General features: G+C 39.5%; 1 protein-coding gene across 1 annotated transcript in view; it reads right to left on the reverse strand.

The window, feature by feature from the left end:
- LOC131074850 (probable beta-1,3-galactosyltransferase 12) overlaps positions 1–21,463 on the reverse strand; it is an 89,181-nt gene that overhangs the window by 64,304 nt on the left and 3,414 nt on the right. Inside the window, exons 2-5 of the mRNA XM_059209021.1 lie at positions 10,210–10,362; positions 10,019–10,101; positions 9,775–9,874; positions 9,492–9,605 (exon numbers count right to left, since the gene is read on the reverse strand). Coding sequence (XP_059065004.1) covers positions 9,492–9,605; positions 9,775–9,874; positions 10,019–10,101; positions 10,210–10,362 — 450 coding nt within the window. The remainder of the gene's footprint in view (positions 1–9,491; positions 9,606–9,774; positions 9,875–10,018; positions 10,102–10,209; positions 10,363–21,463) is intronic.

Genomic DNA, 21,463 nt, shown 5'->3' on the forward strand with positions numbered 1-21,463 from the left:
CCTATACACAACACCATGAAAACACGAAATATGCAGAGTGAAGCGTTTAACCTCTACACCATCTTCTTGACGAGAATAAAATCGACCCAAGAGATAAAATGAACCTTCTTTCTAACTCTTAAAAAAGATTAAAGAGATGGGACACAATGGTTCATATATCATATATCTAGTCATGCCTTCAATTATTCTATATTGAATGTTTTTCCAGCGAGAATCAAACATGCTTCCTCCCATAGTAGAGATAACAAAGGCATCATTTTGTATTGGAGGAAATCTCAGATAACACCATAAGGGAGGTGTCAATTTTTCAGATCTCAGTTGTGTAATTTTCACATGGTCATAATGACTCTGTAACTTCAAATTCTTGATAATAGATATTTTCAGAAATAAGAACATAGAGGGGTGACATGTTGTAGGAACCAAGAAATATAGAAATGCTGTTTTGGGCAGTATTGGAAGAATATTACCATTTAAGCAGAAGGATTTTACCTTTCCAAGCTACAGAAAGTATGGTTCTGTTGTGACCATTTCACACATCGCCCCATTAAAATGGGGACCCCCTCTTTTTGCTCGTTTGCTCGCCTTTCTCTCCGCTTTTTAGGGTTTTGGTTTAGTGTGCCAGTTGTCTGGATTAGGGTCAAGCCTTAGGGTTCCCGTTTTGACGTTTTCAGGCCAGAGTCCAGTCAATCTTGAGAGCTTTTTGAACTTCCTCTTGTAGGATGCAGTTTTGAAATGAAGTGAATTCGCCAGAGGCTAAGTGAGTTGGTCTAGTTTCAATTGGAATTTTGAATGCAAAGTCCAAATTTGTCTAAATGTGAATGATGAGATTTTTGATTTTTGTCTGACTGAATGATTTTGACCAAATTTTGAGAATTTTGATAATTGATCCCGGGCATTGGAAATGACTTGTTTTTGCCTTGTGAAGTGATTAAACTCGTGAAATCATGATATTTTGGCCTGTGGAAGCAAAAATCGCTCCTGTCCCTCAGTGAAGGACCGAAGCTTGTTTCTCAAAATTTTACTGTCTCTGCAGGATCAAGACGAATTTCGGATTGGAAGTGATAAAGGGAGGCATGTTCTTTCCGTTGAATATAATTTGAAGAATTTCACAAACACGGAAATGTGCCAGGAGCAAAATCGCTCCTATCCCTCAGTGAAGGACCGGAGCTTAAAATCCAACATTACCTTGTCCTTACAGGATTTCAACGATTTGACGATTTGAGGAGAACCAAGGAAGTGCATTTTATCGGTTGAATATAATTTGAAAGCGCAAACATGAGGAAAACTAAACTTAGAAGCTAGTTCACTCCTGTCCCTCAGTCAAGGACCAAGGCAAACTTAATGTTAGCTCCCGTCCCTCTCCCAGGGACCAGAGCGAATTTCCTCATAGGGCAAAATTTGGGCGAAGATTAAGTAAGTTTTGAGTTTGAGGCAAACAAAGAAAGTGTAATGAACCTGTTGAAGACAAATTGAAGATTGCAAGACAGCTGATGAACTCCATATTGGCCTAGGCGCTCTTGTCCCTCTCCCAGGGACCAGAGCGATTTTTGCCTTAGGCCAATTTCTCACCAAGTTAGAACGAACTCCAGGCCAAGGATGAATGAAAGGGGGCACTACGAGTCCATTGAAGATAATTTTGGAAGTTAGCAAAGTGTGATTGAACTTGAAGATGAAAATTCGCTCCTGTCCCTCAGCCAGGGACTAGGGCGAAATGTTAGTTATCTTGCCTTCCACCCAAATTCAAGTCGCTCCAAGTCAAGGTGTAAGGTGGCAAGGACGTTTTGAGGTGTCTCGACGAAGAACGAAGTTACAAAGACCACCAAGGATGAAAGATTTACACTAAATGCCCAAGTTCGCTCCTGTCCCCCAGTCAGGGACCAGAGCGAAATTTCTATAAAAGCTTAAATTTTGAATGTTAATCACGTTTCAAGCCTTCAAGAAGGATCAAAGGACTTCATTCTACATTGTGAAGCCGATCGCAAGTTGATAAGAACTAGGATGAGCCCAGGATACCAAGAATCGCTCCTGTCCTTCAGGCAAGGACCAGGGCGATATTCATTATACTAGCCAGTTCATCCAAAAAATCACGCTAAGTCAAGGACGTACAAGGTTGCAAAAGGTTAAAGTGTCCTTAAGAAGATGATATGCAAAGAAATCAAACATCAAAAAGTAATCAACTAGAGCAAGGAGACAAAATCGCTCCTGTCCTTCAGGCAAGGACCAGGGCGATTTTCACAAAAGCACTCATTTTCCTTCAAAGATCACGTCAAAGCAAGATTACACAAGATCGAAAACGTCATTTGGAAGGCGACAAGTAAGAAGCTAAGATTAAAAGATGATGAATTTTGGCTAGAACACAAAGTTCGCTCCTGTCCCTCACCAAGGGACCAGGGCGAAAATCCTTCAAACATCAACTATGCCTTGTTAAGGACGAATAAAATAAGCGTGGAATGGAGGAATGACGTTGTTGCTTGCCTCATGATGAAGATTGGTGATCGAAAAGACAAAGGTCAAGGAGAAAACATAAGGTTCGCTCCTGTCCCTCACCAAGGGACCAAGGCGATATCAACCTTAGAAGGCATTCATCCACAAAATCAAGTCAATCAAGCTCGAGATCCCTAGCAAACATGCCAGTTTCAACGTGGAGATGATGGTTTTGAACGTCAAAGGCAAAAGAATCAAGGCTAAGATGATAATTCGCTCCTGTCCCTCAGTCAGGGACCAAAGCGATATGGTTTGTATCTTTCCACCTCTCCAAATTTTGGCGCTAAAACATTTTTTTAAATTTTATTAAATGCTAAAAATCGATAAATTTAATTAAATAGCATTTAAAAAATTGCGCATGAGTATTTAATTAATTAATTTTGCCTTTAAAAAATCGAATTAATTAAAGACGAAGGCATTAATTAATTAATTATTAATTTAAATAAAATCAAATTGGAGCGCATGGATTTAAATTCTCAATTATTTGCAAAGTCGGCCCTTGGTTTTTATTTAAAAATTGCTTTTAATTACCTTATTTTTACCAAGTCGGCCTAGAGGTAATGGAGGGGGTAGGCGCCTATAAAGGAAGGTGAAAATTTTCATTTTTAAATCATCATTTAAACCTTCATTCATATGCGATTTTGGAGAAGTGCGAATTGTGTTCAAAGTGGAGCGAATTTCACCTAGATTACAAGGTGCGAATTTCATCAAAGTGGTGCGAACATCATCAAAGGGGAGTGCGAACCTTGGTTAGGAGTAAGGCGAACTTGCTATCATCACGTCAAAGACCCCCCAAAGGTGGCGAAGTGCTAAGAGGATCATTCGTTTGAAGAGAGATCACGTTGAAGCCATCAAACATTGATTTTTGCCTAGGCGATTCTCTTTATTTTGCATTTTAGAGTTAGCTCTCAAGTAAGGTATGGCGATGTGATCCCTTGTTTTAATTTTGAATATTGATCGTCATAGCCTTAAATTTTGAATTTCAAAATAGCTCAATCATTTTTAGGAAATGATAACTCAAGAACTTATCATGAAGTTTCCTAAAATTAATCTTTAATCTAATCTATGTTATACATTGCAAGATCTATTACTTATTATGAAATGTTGTGTAGGTATGGCGACCCCGAAGGCGGGAGCATCCACCAGTCGTCCAGCTCTCATGAAGGAAGATCAAAAGACCGAAGAACTGGAGACCAAGATCGTGTCTAAGTGGAGCAACATTGGAGATACCAACTTGGGCAACTTCAATACGAAGAAGTTTCGAGAGGTCCCCTACATTGGCAAGCCATCACCTGTCGCCCGGAGGATAATTGAAAGTGGCATCATTAAGGCGGCCAGCTTCCCTCCAGCAGTACAGTGCCATGAATTGATGATCGAGTGTGCTCGTCATTATGATCCTCAGTCCAGAACGATCGTGTCCAAGGAAGGAAACACTTTAGCTTATCTTTCAGAAGAGGCTATAAGTGAGGCTTTTCATCTTCCAGAGCAGAGAGATATGGTCTACAAGAGCATAGAAGGAGCCAGGTCCATGTATGAAGATGATCCAGATGCTTGTCTAAGCATCATCAACAAGAACTGGTTACTTAAGAGTCATCCTCGCCTGAGCAAGATCCCGAACACACCACATAGGATTGATTTCCAGGAGGAGTACAGAGATTTGATTACAATGCTCAACCGAGTCACAGGAGCCCCTCAAGCCTTCTACTTTGAGAGGTGGATGTTCTACTTCATCCAGGTGATAGTTCAGGGAAAAGGAACAATTCATTGGGCTAGGATAATTAGCCATTGCTTGGACGTACAATTGAGGAGATTGAAGGCTACCAAGTCCTTCCACATGAGTTCATACGTCATATATGCTTTGATTAGGAGTTTTGAGTACGCAGGACTACCTCACAGAGGAGTGATTGGAAGAGGACCCGGCGAGGTCAGAGTTTGTGATTCCTATGTCCACTTGCATCATCCGCCAGGAGGCAACTACAAGTTAGTTAATGATACCTTCACGATGAACATCACAAGAACGTTGCAAGGCGGGATTCACAACAGATTATCTCAGGATGCACAGGAACTAGTAAAGAAGTACGGTGCTTGGTTTATCCAATTTCCAAAGTTCACTTATATTAGAGTTCATGGATGTCCTTCACCTCCATACATGTTGCCGAGATATCCGACAGACAGAATTGTGTTACTTGAGGTAACAAGACAGTTGGCAGCTTATGCGAAGGCATTCAGACACAGACATGGAAATGGAGTTCCTGTACCTATCATCTTAGGCAATTCAGTTGAGGTATGTCCTAATGCTTTAGCCATGGATGACGCAAAGAAGGAGTTAGCTTTATATTCTTTTTCATTCTTTGCTTTGAGAGAAAGCTTTGATCCACATGGATATATAGAAGAGACAGTCGGTAGGAAGTTTAAGCATGAGTTTCAGATAGAAGATTTTATGATGAATCTCTTAGACGATCTTGAAGTGAAAAGAAAGATGCATTCTAGATTGCCTTTGGATTTCATCAGGAAATGCAAGATTTACAGAGTGGCCGACCAAGCTCAGGACAGTGGCAGACATCTCCAGTCATCCTATAATCGAGAAAGCAAATCAATAAGATTAGATTGGAATGAGCCCGAGATTGTGGATCTAGATGCTTTGATGGCTCCAGTCTTGTCTTGTACTCGCAGATGGGTTGATGTGCAGCATCAAAAGTTGAAAGAGCAAGGCATAACTATGACTTTCACTTTGGAAGAGAAACCAGCCGAAGGTGGAGCTAGTATAAGCGAAGGCAATCCTAATCCCAGAAATTCAAGTGAAGGCAACCTTCGAAGTGCAAGTGAAGGCAATCTCCATCCAAGAGGTTCAAAGAGGAAAGAGAGACCTGAGAAGAGAGAATCTTCCAAGAAGAAGCAAGGGGCCAACCGAGATCGTTCATTCGGCACATCTTCTCGACCAGAGAAGAGGACACTTGAAGTAGAAGAGTCTATGGAGTCAATGGTACAGAATGATAAAGAAGGACAGGCACCTCAAGGGTCGCCAAGTGGATCTCTCCAAGATTATGAGCTACATGAAGACAAGAACAATGACGAGATAACATCTCCTCCCAGAGAAGAAGAAACATTGCATAAGGAGATACAGGTTAAAGAGACAAGATCAGCCATCCCAGATTGGTTGAAGGAAAGATTAACTAAGGTGATCGTGATCGAGGACGAAGACAATATAATTGATTTGGAGAGCCTTGTTGGACGTTCTCAGGAAGTGACAGAGAAGAGGAAGGCTACCAAGATGTCCAAGATGATTAGAGATGAGACTGGATCCAGAAAATTACAGATAGCTACACCGGCTGTGGACAAGTGTGAAGGTGAGATCCTAGCAGAGGAATATGATATAGAGACATTTGAGCTAGGTCCATCCACAGCCGAACAGACAATGGATGATGCCACCGATTCATTTGAGGCCTTGAAAGACAAGCTTAGAGAAGAAATGGAGAAGAATAGAAAGCTTGAGAGAGAAGTCGGTGCATGGAGAACATATTTCAGCCATCTCAATCAGCCTTTAGGACGTCAGGATCCAGCAAGATCACCCATACAGGCACTTCCCCTTCAATCAATTAATGAGGCAGAGAGATTCAGGAGTATGGTCCAGCGTATGAGTACTTGGATGGACAAATATCATACAGTTGCCGTAGAATTTGCAACAAGGATGATGAAGACTATTCATAGGGCTATCCAGGTTCTTGAGATCATCCACAACTTGATGATAACGGTAGCCGCTTTTGCTCATACCAAAGATGTTATCATTCCTGTCTTGCGAGTAATCAGACAAACATCGAGGAAGGTCTTAGCGCAGGAAAAGATCATGGATGGAGGACCTCACAGTTTACTTCAGTGGTCAACCTTACTCCAGATGAAGGAAGTTCTCTTCGAGGACATCAGTACCAGGTGCAATCATGTTGAGGAGGTTATCCACCCGATCCAGGACAGAGTATTTGAGGTACTACGTACCATTCTTGGTAGGAGGATCGAGGTTGAGACAGATGTGGATTTGCAGGAATTGGAGGATAGAATCAAGGTCATCTTTTGCAAGGACGCTAATATCACAGATGAGCAACAGGACCAGATGTTTGCTACCATGCTCCTGATTGAAAAGACTAAGGAACTTGAACCTGGATGGGATGCTTCTCTTCTCGAGACATTTGATCAGGTCATCCACTTGGAAGAAAGAATGAAGAATCTTCCCGAGATTCCAATTGCTGAGATCGAAGGAATCGTATCAAGATTCATTGCATATGCTAAAAAGGAGCATTGGAAAGGGAATAAGATTCTAGATGAAAGGTTGTTATAGATGACATGGCACCTTAATTGTCATTGGTTTATGTCTCCTAGGTTTTTGTGCCAAATTTAATATTGTTCAGTAAAAAGGGGGCTACTTGTAATAAACCCTAATTAGGGTTTAGGTGTCATGATCTTGACCATTGATCTTCTTTTCGATCTGGACCATTCATTGTAATTGAGGATGCTATTTATACCCTCATTTCATTTCATTTTGTAATTAGAAATTAGAAATAAGAGAGAGAGTTTGATGTATTAGAGAGATTAGAGTTTAGAAGCAATTTACTTTTGTAGCAAGATTGAGCTTTGAAGAAAGAATTCAAACTATTGTTGTACATGATGGCTTTGAGATCAATGAAATATTGAAGTTATGGTGTTTTGTTGCAATTCTCTTGGTTATCTTCATGGTTGTTCAATTTTCTCGAATCATTCTCAATCAAAGTAGTGTGTTAATTCGAAGGACAAAGTGTTGGACTTGATCTTTGGTAGGATTCGCTTTCCAAACCACTAGCTTCTTGCTGATTGTAAGAACGCCTTGCATGGTCGACTGGATATACTTGAATCACTTAAACCTTCAATCGTTGTTGTATCTTGGATATGTACCTTCGTGGTAGTGTCCTTGATCTTTGATGTATTGAAAATCGTTTGTTACCTTAGAAGATCGCATCAATTTCAATTGAGTTGTTAAATTATGGCAATATTGAAGTTGGTAGAATCTCACCAAGTCTTGTCCACATTGAGTCATTCTTAGGGTTAGACTAGATTAGACCTCTTGCAAACCCTATCCTTTTGATATTTTTTTGAAAAAGCTTGTTTAGTTTAGCAAAATCTTCGGCGACGTAAGGCCCCTTGATGACACAGCAATCACAACGACCACTGGTGCTTATCCACACGTAGAGACCCTACTAAAAGAACATTGGAGTCATCCTAACTGATCCTTCTTGCGATATCTTCAGCAGTTAGCGACTTTATTCAAGAGAGGATAAGATGCCTTTGGGTATTTTATTCTGTGTGTGATTGTGTACAAAATACACGTCAACAAGTTCCAAAGAAGCAGGCCTGTTGCCTGACCCAGCATATGGGATTATAGTAGACAAGATTGTTCAGGTCAGACAACAAGTCCCTGCCCATTTCCATTAGGAAGCACATAAATCTCATATAATCGGTAAATTTTCAGAAGTGTTCCCAAGCATCTTTTAAATCTCAGGGTTGGAGCTCTTAGTTTTCTTAAAATATCTGCTTTTAGAGAAAGAGGGAAAGTTTTTCATTGAATTAAAAAATTTATAGTTGTATCTGTTCAAGGCAGAAGATCATAAAATTGCAGAGTTAAGGGGATTTAGTTCTGAATTATCGTATTATCTTTAACCCACAGGCTGGCAGAATTGTTGGTCTGATACCAATTGTAATGTCCCCTTTGGGGATATTCTAATATTTTGCCCTAAAATCACAATTCCAATTAAAATAAGAAATGTAATATAGTTAGGAGTACAAGTCTACCAGTTGAAATAGCTTTTACCAAGATAAATTCTGGTTTAGGTACTGTACACAATAGTAGTCATTTGGAAAATGACCTTAAATCATAAGTCAAGATAAAATCTATTTTTGACTAATCATTAGTATACATCATGACATCATATAACATTCTCATATTAAGATCTAATTAAGGCATTAGCCATTCCATGTGGATTCCAATAATAACCTTATTAGGAATTCGTTGAAACAGTTGCAAACTGCAGTCTAAAGGTTGGTCACCCTTGTACTGTGAAAGCATGGAAGGTGGGCCGCCCTTCCATCCCTCAGTTCTCACCTTGGAGGTTGGTCTCATCCTTGTTCAAGCCCAAGAGCATGGAAGGCCAATCTTCCATTCCACCTCCTGGCCCACAGGGATGGGAGGCTGGCCATAAATTCCATCTCGGGGTGGCGCACTTGATGGGACCTCAAACCCAAGGGAACTCTAAGCCCCCTGACCCACAAGCATAACATTCATCTCAGGGTGGCACACTTGGGTCTCGTGAACTTGGAAGGCTGGCCATCCTTCCTATTTGCAATCCATTTCTCTAAATTCAAAATAGATTATTAAACGAATCCTTTATTACATATAATTAAGATAAACATTTAGATTACTCACAAAATTCAATGATTGCTGCAAATGTTACTATAGCATGAACACATATATGCACACCTATAATTTAACTTTATTTACAGAAATTATCTTTAACCTATTTGTTGCTATTGAATATTTACTTCTGCTCTTAGTCCAGATCAGAATAATTATTTCTTTATCTCTTTCTTCTTCATCATTCGATGTCTTCTGCAAATGAGGCATCCTTCCTTACATACCCTCCATAATGGAAAGGGTCATACCTTTTTCTCTTCAAATGATACACCTATTTGCAATTGCTGCCATTTTAAAGAGTCACAACTCTTCCTCTTAACCGCTGGCTTGAACCTTAATTCAAGCACAACAGAATTCTATCAAAATATTTTCAGTTCTTTTAAGGATTCATGGGTCATATCTAATGTTAAAAAGTATAATGTCATTATCCTTTGTAATTACAATGACAGTAGGAAACAAAAATTACAATTAATACCAAATTTATACATTCTGACTTACAAAAATAGTAAAATTTAAATACATGTAAAAGACACTGTTGAGAAATACCAAAACACTACACAATGTAAAATCCCACCTGTCATTGTTTAGTACTGCTAGCCCTGCCACTATTTCTGCTGACAGAACGTATATAGGCCCATAAGCATGAATGAAATATTCATTCCCAAGCATGTCTCCCAGAGGTTCATACCTGCAGTTGAAGGAAAAAGCTAAATGTAAGAGGATAAACACAACTCTGAATATATATTGAATGAAAAATTCAACTGATACAATATACAAGAAAGAATTTAAAATGAAAAGAAAATTAGAAATAGGATCATATCATCTGCTTAGATTCAAAGCAAGACGGCTCGTTTTACCATTTTAAATTAGGGTCTTTGAAAACTGGACCCTTCTTCATGCAGCCTAGATATGTTCGAGGAGAAAAGCGCTTCTTTGCCAAGAGTGTTGAAAGACGATCTAAACAACAAGGTGTTATATAAAACACTAGCATAGGCATATCAACTAACATCTCATGCACAACTACAGAGTGAAAAATAATCAATAAAGCAAAATTCCAATGTTACAACATTAATTCAGAAAGGACTTGAGAAGTAAGGTAACCTGGTCGCAAATAGATGTCATCATCCGCTTTAACATAATAATCAGCATCAAAGAGCCGAAATGCAGCTTTGAAAAAAGCCAACCTATTAAAACAAGATTAAAAAAACTAATTGTTTTTACACTAAAATGAAGACCATAGGAAGTCAAAATAAGCCTTCCAATCAATTTCCAACATAGGAAAGAAATCTCACGTTTTATATTGCAATTTATGGTAGTCCTCCTCAGTATCTACACGTAAAAAATCATTGTATTTCTTGATCTCGCTCTCAAGCTCTCTCATTTTGGTGGCATCATTCTTTTGTCCTATAACAAATCTGAAAGCCAAACCCGTCATTTCTTCCAACCTGCAATAGCAGGCATACAGTTAACCGTAATAATCAATAATGATCAACTTCCACTAAGGAATTGAATTTCTCAAAAACAAAAAGACAACATACAAATATAGTTCACAAAAAGTTTGGAAGGCACAATGACCTTTATATACAAGCAGGCATATTATAGCAATTCCTCTAAGCACATATTTTTACATATTGGACATATTTAATACATGCAATCCATGTCTACTAAGAAATTGTGCAAAATTGCACTCAGGATTGCAGTTCGTTGCTGCTATCAATCTTTCATAAAAATAATCCACAACTAGGTAGCAGAAAAGACATATTGCAGCTAAAATAAATGTGGGCAGAAAAAAAAATTGTAGATCGGAGAGGAGATATCAGAAACGTAGTAAGGACAAGACCCATGAAACGGGTACCAACTGCAAGAATAGCTTTTCTAGAAGAAATAGAAATTGGGATGCTTTCTTTGTTCTTCTTATGTTATTTAATTGTCCTTTTTATCAATGGCTGGTTCTGTTATCCCTCAACAGCTACAGCTACCTCAACTCCAAAAGCAATATGATGCAAGGGAGACTTTTCCTCTCAAACCACACACATCAAATCCACAAATGATTTGATTTGTTGACGTGTTTTTTATGACAGCGTCGAACACAGAATAAAGTTGCCTAATGGTCACTTCACTCTCTCTTGATCAAAGTACGATTGTGTGCTAAGATTGCAAGAAGATCAGACAATCGACTCCAAGGTTCCTTTATGCTATGGACATGACTCAGTTGGCTGATGTGATTGCTGGTAATCCAAGGGGACTTACGTTTGGATCGTTCTTTCACTTCTTTGATGTGGCTGGAACTCCATCATCAGATATGGCAATTCTGCGATGCTTTTGCTTCGAACAAACTAAAATGAACTGAAAATAAAGGGGAAAGGGTTTAGAAGGATCTACATCTACTCCTAAGGGCAATGATATCAATGAATAGTGCTTTGGTGGACAAATTCTAAATAAACCAAGCTCTGCTTCGCCAAGTTTAACTACAACTCCGCAAGAACCGGTGCAATCTTTTGAGGATGTTGAAGGATTTTCAAATCGAGAAAGTGCATTTGAATACCCAAAACGGCACAATCCAAATGACTGTCCACAACCGAACTTAGCACAAGTTTAGTGGCTCAGGCTAACTTTACACTGCAACTTACAATCAGCAAGATGCAAAAAGTATGAACCATGGAAATTCATCAGACACCATCACATTTTCCATTGAAAATCAAAGCACTTTATCTAACAACTAAGAATATAAAATTCTACTCTAAGTGAGGAAGGTGAAACCATGCAAGTTTTGAAAAATAACTTAAGTGGAAACCATCAGAGAACAATGTTTCACTGTTATTATCTCAAAAACTTATTGCAAAAATTTCATACAAGTCCCCCTCTTTGGCGCCCTCCCTGAGTGTTGGGCGGAATTTCCCTTAGGTCAAGGAATTCATAATTTTGTCTATCCTTCCTTGCAAACTACATTTTGGCACCTTTCCATGTCTTAGGGCCGAAATTCTTCATGGAGGAGGGAATTCATGATCTTGCTTATCTTTCCTTGACCCTTTACTTTTGGCGCCCTCCATCCTGCTAGGGCGCAAATTTATCTAAGGGAAGGAATTCACTATTTTTCCCTCTTTCCATGACACTTGGGTTTTGGCGCCCTTCATCACCCTAGGGCGGCATTTTTTGCTTGAGGAAGGAATTCATCAAATTTCCATGCATTCCAAGGAGACTCCATTTTGGCGTCCTCACCTAGCTTTGGGCAGATTTTGACTATGAAGGAGGAATTCAACTTGTCTTGGATTCTTCATGAACTTAGATGAATTTGTGAGCTTCTTCTGGATCAGGCTACCATATGTGGACTTGATGTGATTCCCAGACTTAGATAAATTCCTCGAGCTTTCTACTTCAGGAATGGGCTTTCAACACTTAGTCGTTTTTTGACTCTCTCTGTCTGCTTTCGAGCTTTCTAGAATTAGAAGTAGTCATGAATGATTGGCCTTCATCTCTTTGCCCGAATGGACCTACCAAAAATGAACTTCCAAAAATAGAAACCTTCAGAACGTCAGTGTTAGACTCCTAGAACAGGACACCGAATGACTTTCTATAAATAGAAACTTACTAAAAAATACAAATTACTAAAAATAGTAAGTTTGATTTTTAGCAAAATGACGACATTCCGAGACTTGGTAAAATCCCTAAAAAATAGGAACTTTCTAAAAATAGAAAGTTGCTCCGTTTTGGCTCAAACTTTACTGGGAGGTTCCTTGAAGGGTCCTGATTCTAGTTATATGTTCGGTTTTTCCAAAACCCTAACAGAAACCCGTAAAATCTAGGACTAAAGGGAGAAACCCTAAAATTGACAAAACAGGCCCTAGACTTCATCAAATTCATTCAAACGAAAAAGCAAACTTAACCAATTTGACCCCCGAACACTCGCAAAGCAAAAAGACTGACGAGACTGCCACCAAAAGACCCCAAAAAACCGAAAGGGCCTAAAAAGTAGGGGGTCCCCATCCGAGATGGGGTGATGTGTGATTAGGTCACAACATGACTTAAACATAATGTAGGGTACTCCCCTATCATAAATTAACTCAGAAACAACAAGGAGATTAAATAGGAAACAAGATCTTTACTTTCTATTGATTATCCAAAAAGAAAGTCCAACAATGTTGCTCTGAAATTGCAAGGCTTTCAGGCTCAAAAATAAATCTGAAATCTGATTTCAAAGCAACACCTGATATAATATCAGCAACATATGCAAGAGGAAACTACAAGGAATCCATCAACCTTTAAATCTGAAAATAATCCTTCAACTCTTGAGCCTCAGTCTGCTTCTCTAACTCCCTCAATATATAGACTCACGAGGACTCAAAATACAACCCTAAAACATTACCATGGGTGAAAACAAGGTTCCAAAAAACCATGGTAAAAATCCATATGACCCCAACTTGGTGAACAACTTCTAAACATAGTAAATTGCTTTACATGACCTCCACATGGTCACCACTTTGTTATCCAATAAAGTGGTTGTCATAAAGATGCTTTGTAATTCCTCCAAACCTGAAAAACAGCACATGCAAAGACATTCAAGCTAGGGTTCCCCAATTTGGGAAGCATGCAAGTGACGTGTCAACATGCATAAGCATGCAAGATAAAATTCACTAACTTTCAAAGTGGACACCTAAGATTAGTATTCTTCCAAGATGCTCTTTCAACCACTACTGACAAGTGTTCACAATTACTTCCACCTTCCAAAGTTGGTGCATTGGTCAAGGATTCCTTCATTATGCCTTGTATCCTCCACTGACATGTGTCCAACTCCCCTATAAGATGCCACCTTAAGGACTTGGCCAAATATTTATTAAATACTTAAGCCCCAAATACATTAAATTTATTTATCAGAACATTATTCCAAACATTACATGAAAATTAATTTTTTTGGTTGATTAAAGATTGCCCTTACATGACCAGATGCTCCTGCAGATAGATATCACAAGTTATGATTTTCCTCTTTGAACACACCACAAAAATAAGTTAGGAAGAAAGGTGAAATCTATGAATGCATTAGTTTGTACCATGTCTTCAAACTGAAGATCATTCAAGACAAGATGCTTTTGCAGGAAAGCAATTGGTGGTGGATAGAGCAAAAGGAAGAATGTTAAGGAAAATGGAGTCCAAATCAAAACCCTGCTTGCCAAAAGTAGAAATCTTAAAAGCCAAACAGTGTGACTGAAGAAAGAATTAGACAAAATATGAGTGGACCCTTGGAAAAGATATGCTATGTTTAACTTTCGAAGGGAGGAAGTGGATTCATAAGTGATGTGGTGGAAGCAATGCAAATTTACATTCAATGTGTTTGTTCATCATATAGGTATGACATGATCAAGCCGGAAATGAGAGACCTCAAGCATATAGAAATCCAAGATAATAAAATGTTTAACCTGCCCTGATCTTGAAGGAAAGAACCCTACTAGACCTTGTCTTTGGATCTTATCCCACAATGATGGACCAGTATGGTGGCTTCTACTATTTCTAATAGATGGACCAAAATTATAAGTCAGTAGTCAACATACTTTTGTTTCTTCACCATATGTCACCAGAGGTAACAAAAGAAATGCCTTTCCACATCCTGATTTCAATTTAAAAAATTGAAAAACAAAGAAGGAAATTATACTGGTGTCTTCAAATGACTCAACATGGTAAATGGGACTGCAAATACAACTTTTTTGAGATGCTCCCAGCAAGGAAGTTACCTTAAAAAGCACCCCCCTGCAAAAAAGAACAAGGACAATACTACAAAATTTACCAAAAGCAGATAGGAATAAAATGTAGAAATTATGAACTCAAAAGTTACAGCAGAACAAAATTGCAGCTAAAAAGACACTCCAAGCATACAAGAGAACCACTGGTAATGAGTATCTGCACCTATAAGAGAGTCTATATGATTGTGAGAATGTGAGGGCACAAATGCAACTGAAATTATTGCCAACAATGCATGCTTTATGAATTTGTAGATTGATTCCGGAAATCAAGAATAATAAAGTTATTTTGACTCCGTTAATTGTTCATAACCTGGATTTAATTTTAGAATATTTTAAAAAATTATTTCATAGATAAAATAGTTCAGATGTGATGTAAAATGATTTGGAAGTTCCTACATGCCATACATCTCTAATCTCGAGCAATCGTTCCAGAACTCCCTAAGTTGAAGTTGTTTAAAGTTGTTCAGGCATGATAGGCGTCAAGCTTCTCATGATGAGTTCACTCTTACATGTCAAATCTGCTATAAGAAGACCAAGTAATCTAGCCATCACAATTTAAATTGTTCCATTATAATCTTTTAAGTTGCCTACTTGTGTTATCTCTAACAACTACCTTAAAGATTGCATATTATTATACTGTAGGGAGAACTTTTTGTCCATTTTGTCCTTGAACTTATACCAATTATCAATGGCCTCAGTTTTAGTTTTAGTTTTTTTGGTTGAAGAGTAGAAAACCTTTCAGGTATCAAACCTGTATGATGTGCTACAGTAAGAATTTTATTATGCTCTCAATTTCACATAAATGTAAGGATTATTTTTACTCACTTGAGCCATGCTTGACAAGTTTGTGGTTGAAATCTCGTAAAAATGGCTTCTTAGGTTTCTTTAGAGAAGTGGGAGTTGGAGTGTGATTTCAAGTTTCAACTCCAAAATTCATATCCTCTTCCACATCTTCTATTTCCTTAGTTTGTCTTCCATAAATTGTGATTGGCTTTGCACTTGCACTTGCACATTTAATTCTCTCTTGGCATGACTTTTATGATTCATCATTTTTTTAATATTTTCAGATTGATTTTGTTTTTGTATTGATTTAATTTCCTTGTCAAAGTTTGCAATAATAGTATGGCAAAAATTGATAAGCAATACAACAGACGAAGAATATCATGGCGTTGTGAAGGAGACTGGACTTGCAACCCAAGGAGTTCAGGGATTTCAAACAAAATGTCAGGCCACGATTCTTCATGAATCCAGGCTTCAGAGCTTGGTCGAAACCTAAGTGGGCCTGAGAGGATCAGAACAGATCGTCAGGGTTTGTTCTCGATGCCAGAAATCAGGGTCGGTGGAGAAGAGATTTCCCTCGACCCAAAGAGGAACATCCCCCTAACCCTAGCGACCATAGTACCATTATGGCCGGTGCCAAGACGGACTGGCAAAGGCTCTGTGACAAAGAGTGGAGACCTAAGAAGATTCCAAGATATGAGTTGTCTGAAAAGTTCAAACCCAAACCTGTTGACACCCACAAGTTGTCGTTCTTCCTGGATTGTAAAAGTTGGAGTGATTTTGTGGCTTCTTTCAGAGATAGGGGTTTTTTCTTGAAATGTTTTGGGGATTGGCCGGCTATCTGTTGTGTTAAGTAGTGGTGTGAGGAGATGTAGCCCTTTAGCATGGAGATTAAGACTATGCCAAATGGTTTTTTTCTTGTCATAACAGAAAACAATAAAGACAAGAACTGGGTTTTACACAATGGGCCCTTTTTCTTGGGAAGCAGAGGGATCTACATCAGAGACTGGGAACCAAATTTTAACCAAATTAAAGCTTCTGTGGATGAGGTTCTGGTTTGGTTACGCCTCTATAACCTCCCCAGGGAATACTGGAATGAGGAAGTTTTTCAGATGATTAGAAACAAATTAGGGTTTTACCTCAAATCGGATGAAGCCATTGCAAAGGAAGACTTCAGCTCATATGCGAGGATTTGTGTTAGCTGGAAACCTCATTTCCATCTTCCATCATGGATTGAGATTAATACAAATACAGGGAGCTGGCTGCAACAGATTGAAGTTGAGGACCACTTGGAGAAATGCTCAGTTTGTAACAAGGACGGTCATTCAAAGGAGGTTTGCTTGATCGGCCCTAAAGGTAAGCTAATTGAGGACCCACTGGAAGCTAGAGTGGAACACTTTACTGAGTTACAAATGGCAGTTGGACAATCACATTCTCAAGATGTTAGGGTTTTGCCCTCTCTGGGGCCCGATTTGGTGAATGTTGGACCTTCGGTAGAGGACTCAAAACTGGATGACAAGTCTGGAGGGACAACCTTAACAACCCATTTGGATGCCACGCAACTTGTGGAGGAAGCGCTCAATAAGGTGGAAGCTGCTATGAATGTAATTGATGCGAGTATTGTGGGCTCCCAGATGGTTCATCCTTTAGATGGTGAGGAGACTCACGTTCAAGAGCAAAGTAACAACTTGGACATCGATACAGGGGTGAGGTTTGGGGATGGTGGTGATGATAGCCCTTGGGAGGAAGAGGAGGAAGATTGGGGTGCTTTTGATGAAGAGGACATTTTGGAGTGCCGAACTATTCAGCACTCTAACTCTCAAACTGACAAAGCGGCTATTGGAGAAAAGAAATCCAGAGGTAAATCCAATAGAATTCGGATTGCGATGGCAGGGAATGCCAAAGGTCAGTCTAAATTATCAGCAAGGAAGGGAGGCCCCCTTCCTGAAGGAAAATGAAAATCCTTAGTTGGAATGCCAGGGGCTGTAATGCCCTTGACAAACGCCGTCTAATCAAGCGAGGGCTTGATCAAATGAAGCCGGATATTGTCTGTCTGCAAGAAACTAAACTCAGTTTGGAGGATGTTGCGGGTTGGCTGGGAGGTTGGAGGTTTTGGGAAGGGATTTTTCCAAGTGCAGTGGGTTCTTCAGGTGGGTTGGGGATATTCTGGAACCCCACTCTCATCAAGGTTGAAGAGATTATCAATTCGCAATCATGGCAGGTGTGTAAGGTTCACTCTTTTGGTATTAACTGTGATTTCTTTCTAATCAATGTTTATGGACACACGAGAGGCAACTTACAATTGGAAACTTGGAAACAACTCTCGATGATTTTGAGTAATCTCACCTAGGACTTGGTTGTGCTTGGGGGGGATTTTAATGCCATTTTGGACTCTGGAGATAAGAAAAGTGGTAAAGTTGGTGTCACAATATCCCAACTGGGCTTCCAAAACTTTGTCTCTGATAATGGGTTACGGGAAGTCAAGACCAACAAAGGAACTTTCACTTGGTCAAATCAGAGGGCTGGTAGGGAGCACATTGCAGAGAAGTTGGACAGATTCTTCTTGGGGGGTAATTGGGCTTCTAAACCCCTTTTGTTTGAAGTTGGGTCTTACAGTTGGCGGCTTCTAACCATCTTCCCATTGAGCTTCTGATATGTCTGGACAGTGCTCTGATCCGATGCCCTTTTAAATTTGAAAAAATGTGGTTGCGAGACCCGTCTTTGAAGGAGCTTGTTTCTTCGGCGTGGCGGGAGGCTCCTGTGAGAACTGGTTCATGGGCCTTTAAATTTTTCCAAAAACTGCAATATCTCAAAGGTAAATTAAAGGAATGGAATAGGGTCAAGTTTGGAAACATTTTTGTGAATAGAAGCATGGTTGAAGTTAAACTCAAGGATTTAGAGTCGTCTATTTTGGACCATGGTATGACTTTGGATGCCTATAATAAGGAGAAGGATCTTAAATCTAGACTTAATGAAATCTTGGCAAGAGAAGAAGTTTACTGGAAACAAAAATCAAGGGAAGGCTGGCTAAAGGAAGGTAATAGGAACACGAAGTTTTTTCATAATGCAGTTAAAGTCAGGCGGTCTTGGAATAAGGTGACGGTCATCAAGAACAGGACTAATGTTGTCCTAGATAAGTTAGAGGATTCAACAAAGAAGCTATGGATTTCTTCACAGAGCTGCTTTCCAAGAGCTAGAGATTAGACTCTCTACATCAGGATACTCTTTTGAGCAATATTCCGAAGGTAATTTCGAAAAATCATAATTACATGTTGTGTAAGCCTATTTCCGTGGATGAAGTGAAGCAAGTTGTTTTCTCGATGGCGGGTGACAAGGCTCTGGGACCAGATGGTTTTCCGACCCTTTTCTATCAACAGTTTTGGGACATTGTGGGTCTTGAGGTCTGGCAAGTGGTGGAAGAAGTGAGAGTCAATCTCAAAGTGGAGAAAGAACTAAATTGCACCTTTCTTACTTTAATTCCTAAAGTGGAGAAGCCTTCTTCTTTTGGGGATTTTAGGCCCATTTCTTTGTGTAATGTGCTATACAAGGTGATTACCAAAGTTATTATGAACAGATTGAAACCTTTGCTCAAACTAATAATCTCAGAGGAACAAAGTGGCTTTGTGCCGGGTAGATCAATTTTTGAAGGAATTATCATAGCTCATGAAGCTATTCACTCTATCAGGAAAGCAAAGGTTGAGCGGATGCTCATCAAACTGGACATCAGGAAAGCATATGACATGGTGGACTAGGAGTTTTTGTTTTGTGTCCTTGGAAAGTTTGAATTTTCAACCCATTGGATTAATTGGGTGAAAGCATGCATAGATGGGCCGTGGTTCTCTGTGTTAGTCAATGGAAGCCCGCAAGGCTTTTTCCAAGCTTCTCGTGGTCTGAGACAGGGGACCCTCTTTCCCCTTTTCTCTTTATCATTTTGGCGGAAGTCTTGGGAAGATACATTCAGAAGGTGAAAAATGTGAGCAGATGGAAAGGTGTTCTGGTTGCAGATGGTGTGGATGCAATCACACATCAACAATTTGCAGATGACACGCTCTTGTTTGGGGATGCCTCTCTAAAGGAAGCTCGACTCAGAAAAAGAACCCTCAATATTTTCTGTGAAGCATATGGGCAGCAGGTTAATTGGAAGAAATCAGACATTTTCTTCTTTAACACTAACATTAGAAAGCAAAGAGAAATTGTTGGGATATTGGGTGTCAAATCTGGCTCTCTCCCAGGGAGATTTTTGGGAACACCTTTGTTTGGGCGGCCTAATAGGACACAGTTGTGGCAGAGATTATTTGACAATTGTGTGAATAAGTTAGAAGGTTGGAAATGCAAATGGCTCACCTCTGCTAGTAGGTTGTTATTGTTGAAATCAGTCTTATCGGCCACGCCAATTTATTCCATGATGTGTTTTAAAGTTCCAGACAAGATTTCTAGAAGTATCAACCAGTTTATGAGGAAATGTTTTTGGAGCGACAAGGGTGATCAGGATAAAATTCCATTGGTTGCATGGGATAAGGTGTGTCAACCTCGCCTGGCGGGAGGGGCTGGGCTGAGGAAGTGGTGCTTTATGAATGAAGCAATGGGAGCGAAACTTATATAGCAAATGTATGTAAAGCCCAAACACAAATGGGTTCAAATTCTGAAACACAAATATCTGGATTCGTTAGATGATGAGAGGATTTTTACTATCCATGAACCTCCTAGAGGATCTGCAGTTTGGAATTTTTTATTGTCTTGCAGGAAAGTGATCACAGAGCACATTACTTGGTAGCTGGGGAATGGGGAGAAAGCCAATTTTTGGACAGATTCCTGGGATGGTAAACCATCCTTATACTAAGGGAGAATATAGATTTTATTAAACAAGCTTCTAAGGGTATTTGGGGCACAAAAGTTAAAGACTACTTATATGTAGAGCGTTCCAATGGAATTGATGTTTGGCAATGGAAAGATATTGATGAGCTGCCATTATCTCCACAGCAAAAGAGGTGCTTCAGAAATATTTTGGAAGAGTACTCCCCATTTCTTAGTCCAAAGGAGGATGTTATCAAATGGTGTGGTTCAAAATCAGGTGATTATTCAGTTAGAATCGGATACAATATTATTGAGAATGCAGATCTCCAACCGGATTGGCCTTCTAAATTATGTTGGAGCTCTAAGTGTCTTCCAAAGGCGGGAGTTTTTACCTAGTTGGTATTGAAGAGGAGGATTCTGACGGGAGATAGAATGTTGTGTTTGGGATTCAATGGTCCTTTCCAATGTGTTGTGTAAAGAACATGAGGAATCATTAGACCATTTACTTTTAAATTGTGATTTGGCTCAGGGTGCTTGGAGGTTTGTCCTGGGTAAGCTAGGATGGTCAATTCCCCTCCCAGATAATATTACTATTCTTCTGAAGAGTTGGTTTTCAGAGAAGAGCAAATCTGTTATGTCGAGTGTATGGACGGTCTCGCCTTCCATTGTTATATGGGAGCTGTGGAAAGAAAGGAATAGGAGAATCTTTCAAAATAAATGGGAAGGGCTTGACAGAGTGTGTGGTAGGGTGGAGCAGGATATCTCTAAAGTAGTCTATTCAATGACGGTTAATCATAATTATGTGAAATACCCATACAGTTTGGTCGACAGCTGCATTCTTGCCAAGTGGCCCCTCATCAAACTGAGACCCGTTCATGGGTTCCCCAGGGTTTACCCTTTGCATGATCCTCTTGATGAGGAGGTTGTGAAGTGGTCAAAGCCAAAGAGGGGGTGGGTGAAAATAAATTTCGATGGGGCCTCAAAAGGTAATCTGGGGACTTCAGGTGCGAGATGCGTGGCCTGTGACGATGAAGGGAAGATCCTCTTCACAGGAGCAAAAATGCTTCAAGATGGAAGCAATAATGAGGCGGAGGCTCAAGCGACCTTACTGGCAACTGATTTGGCAATAAACATGAAGGCTACGAGGGTACATCTGGAGGGTGATTCCCAGATTGAATAGATTCATACACATAATTAGTGAAAAGCTAAAATCCGTCCAAGATTTTTGTATCTCCCATGT

Source organism: Cryptomeria japonica, chromosome 7, assembly GCF_030272615.1.
Source record: "Cryptomeria japonica chromosome 7, Sugi_1.0, whole genome shotgun sequence".
Lineage (NCBI taxonomy): Eukaryota > Viridiplantae > Streptophyta > Pinopsida > Cupressales > Cupressaceae > Cryptomeria > Cryptomeria japonica.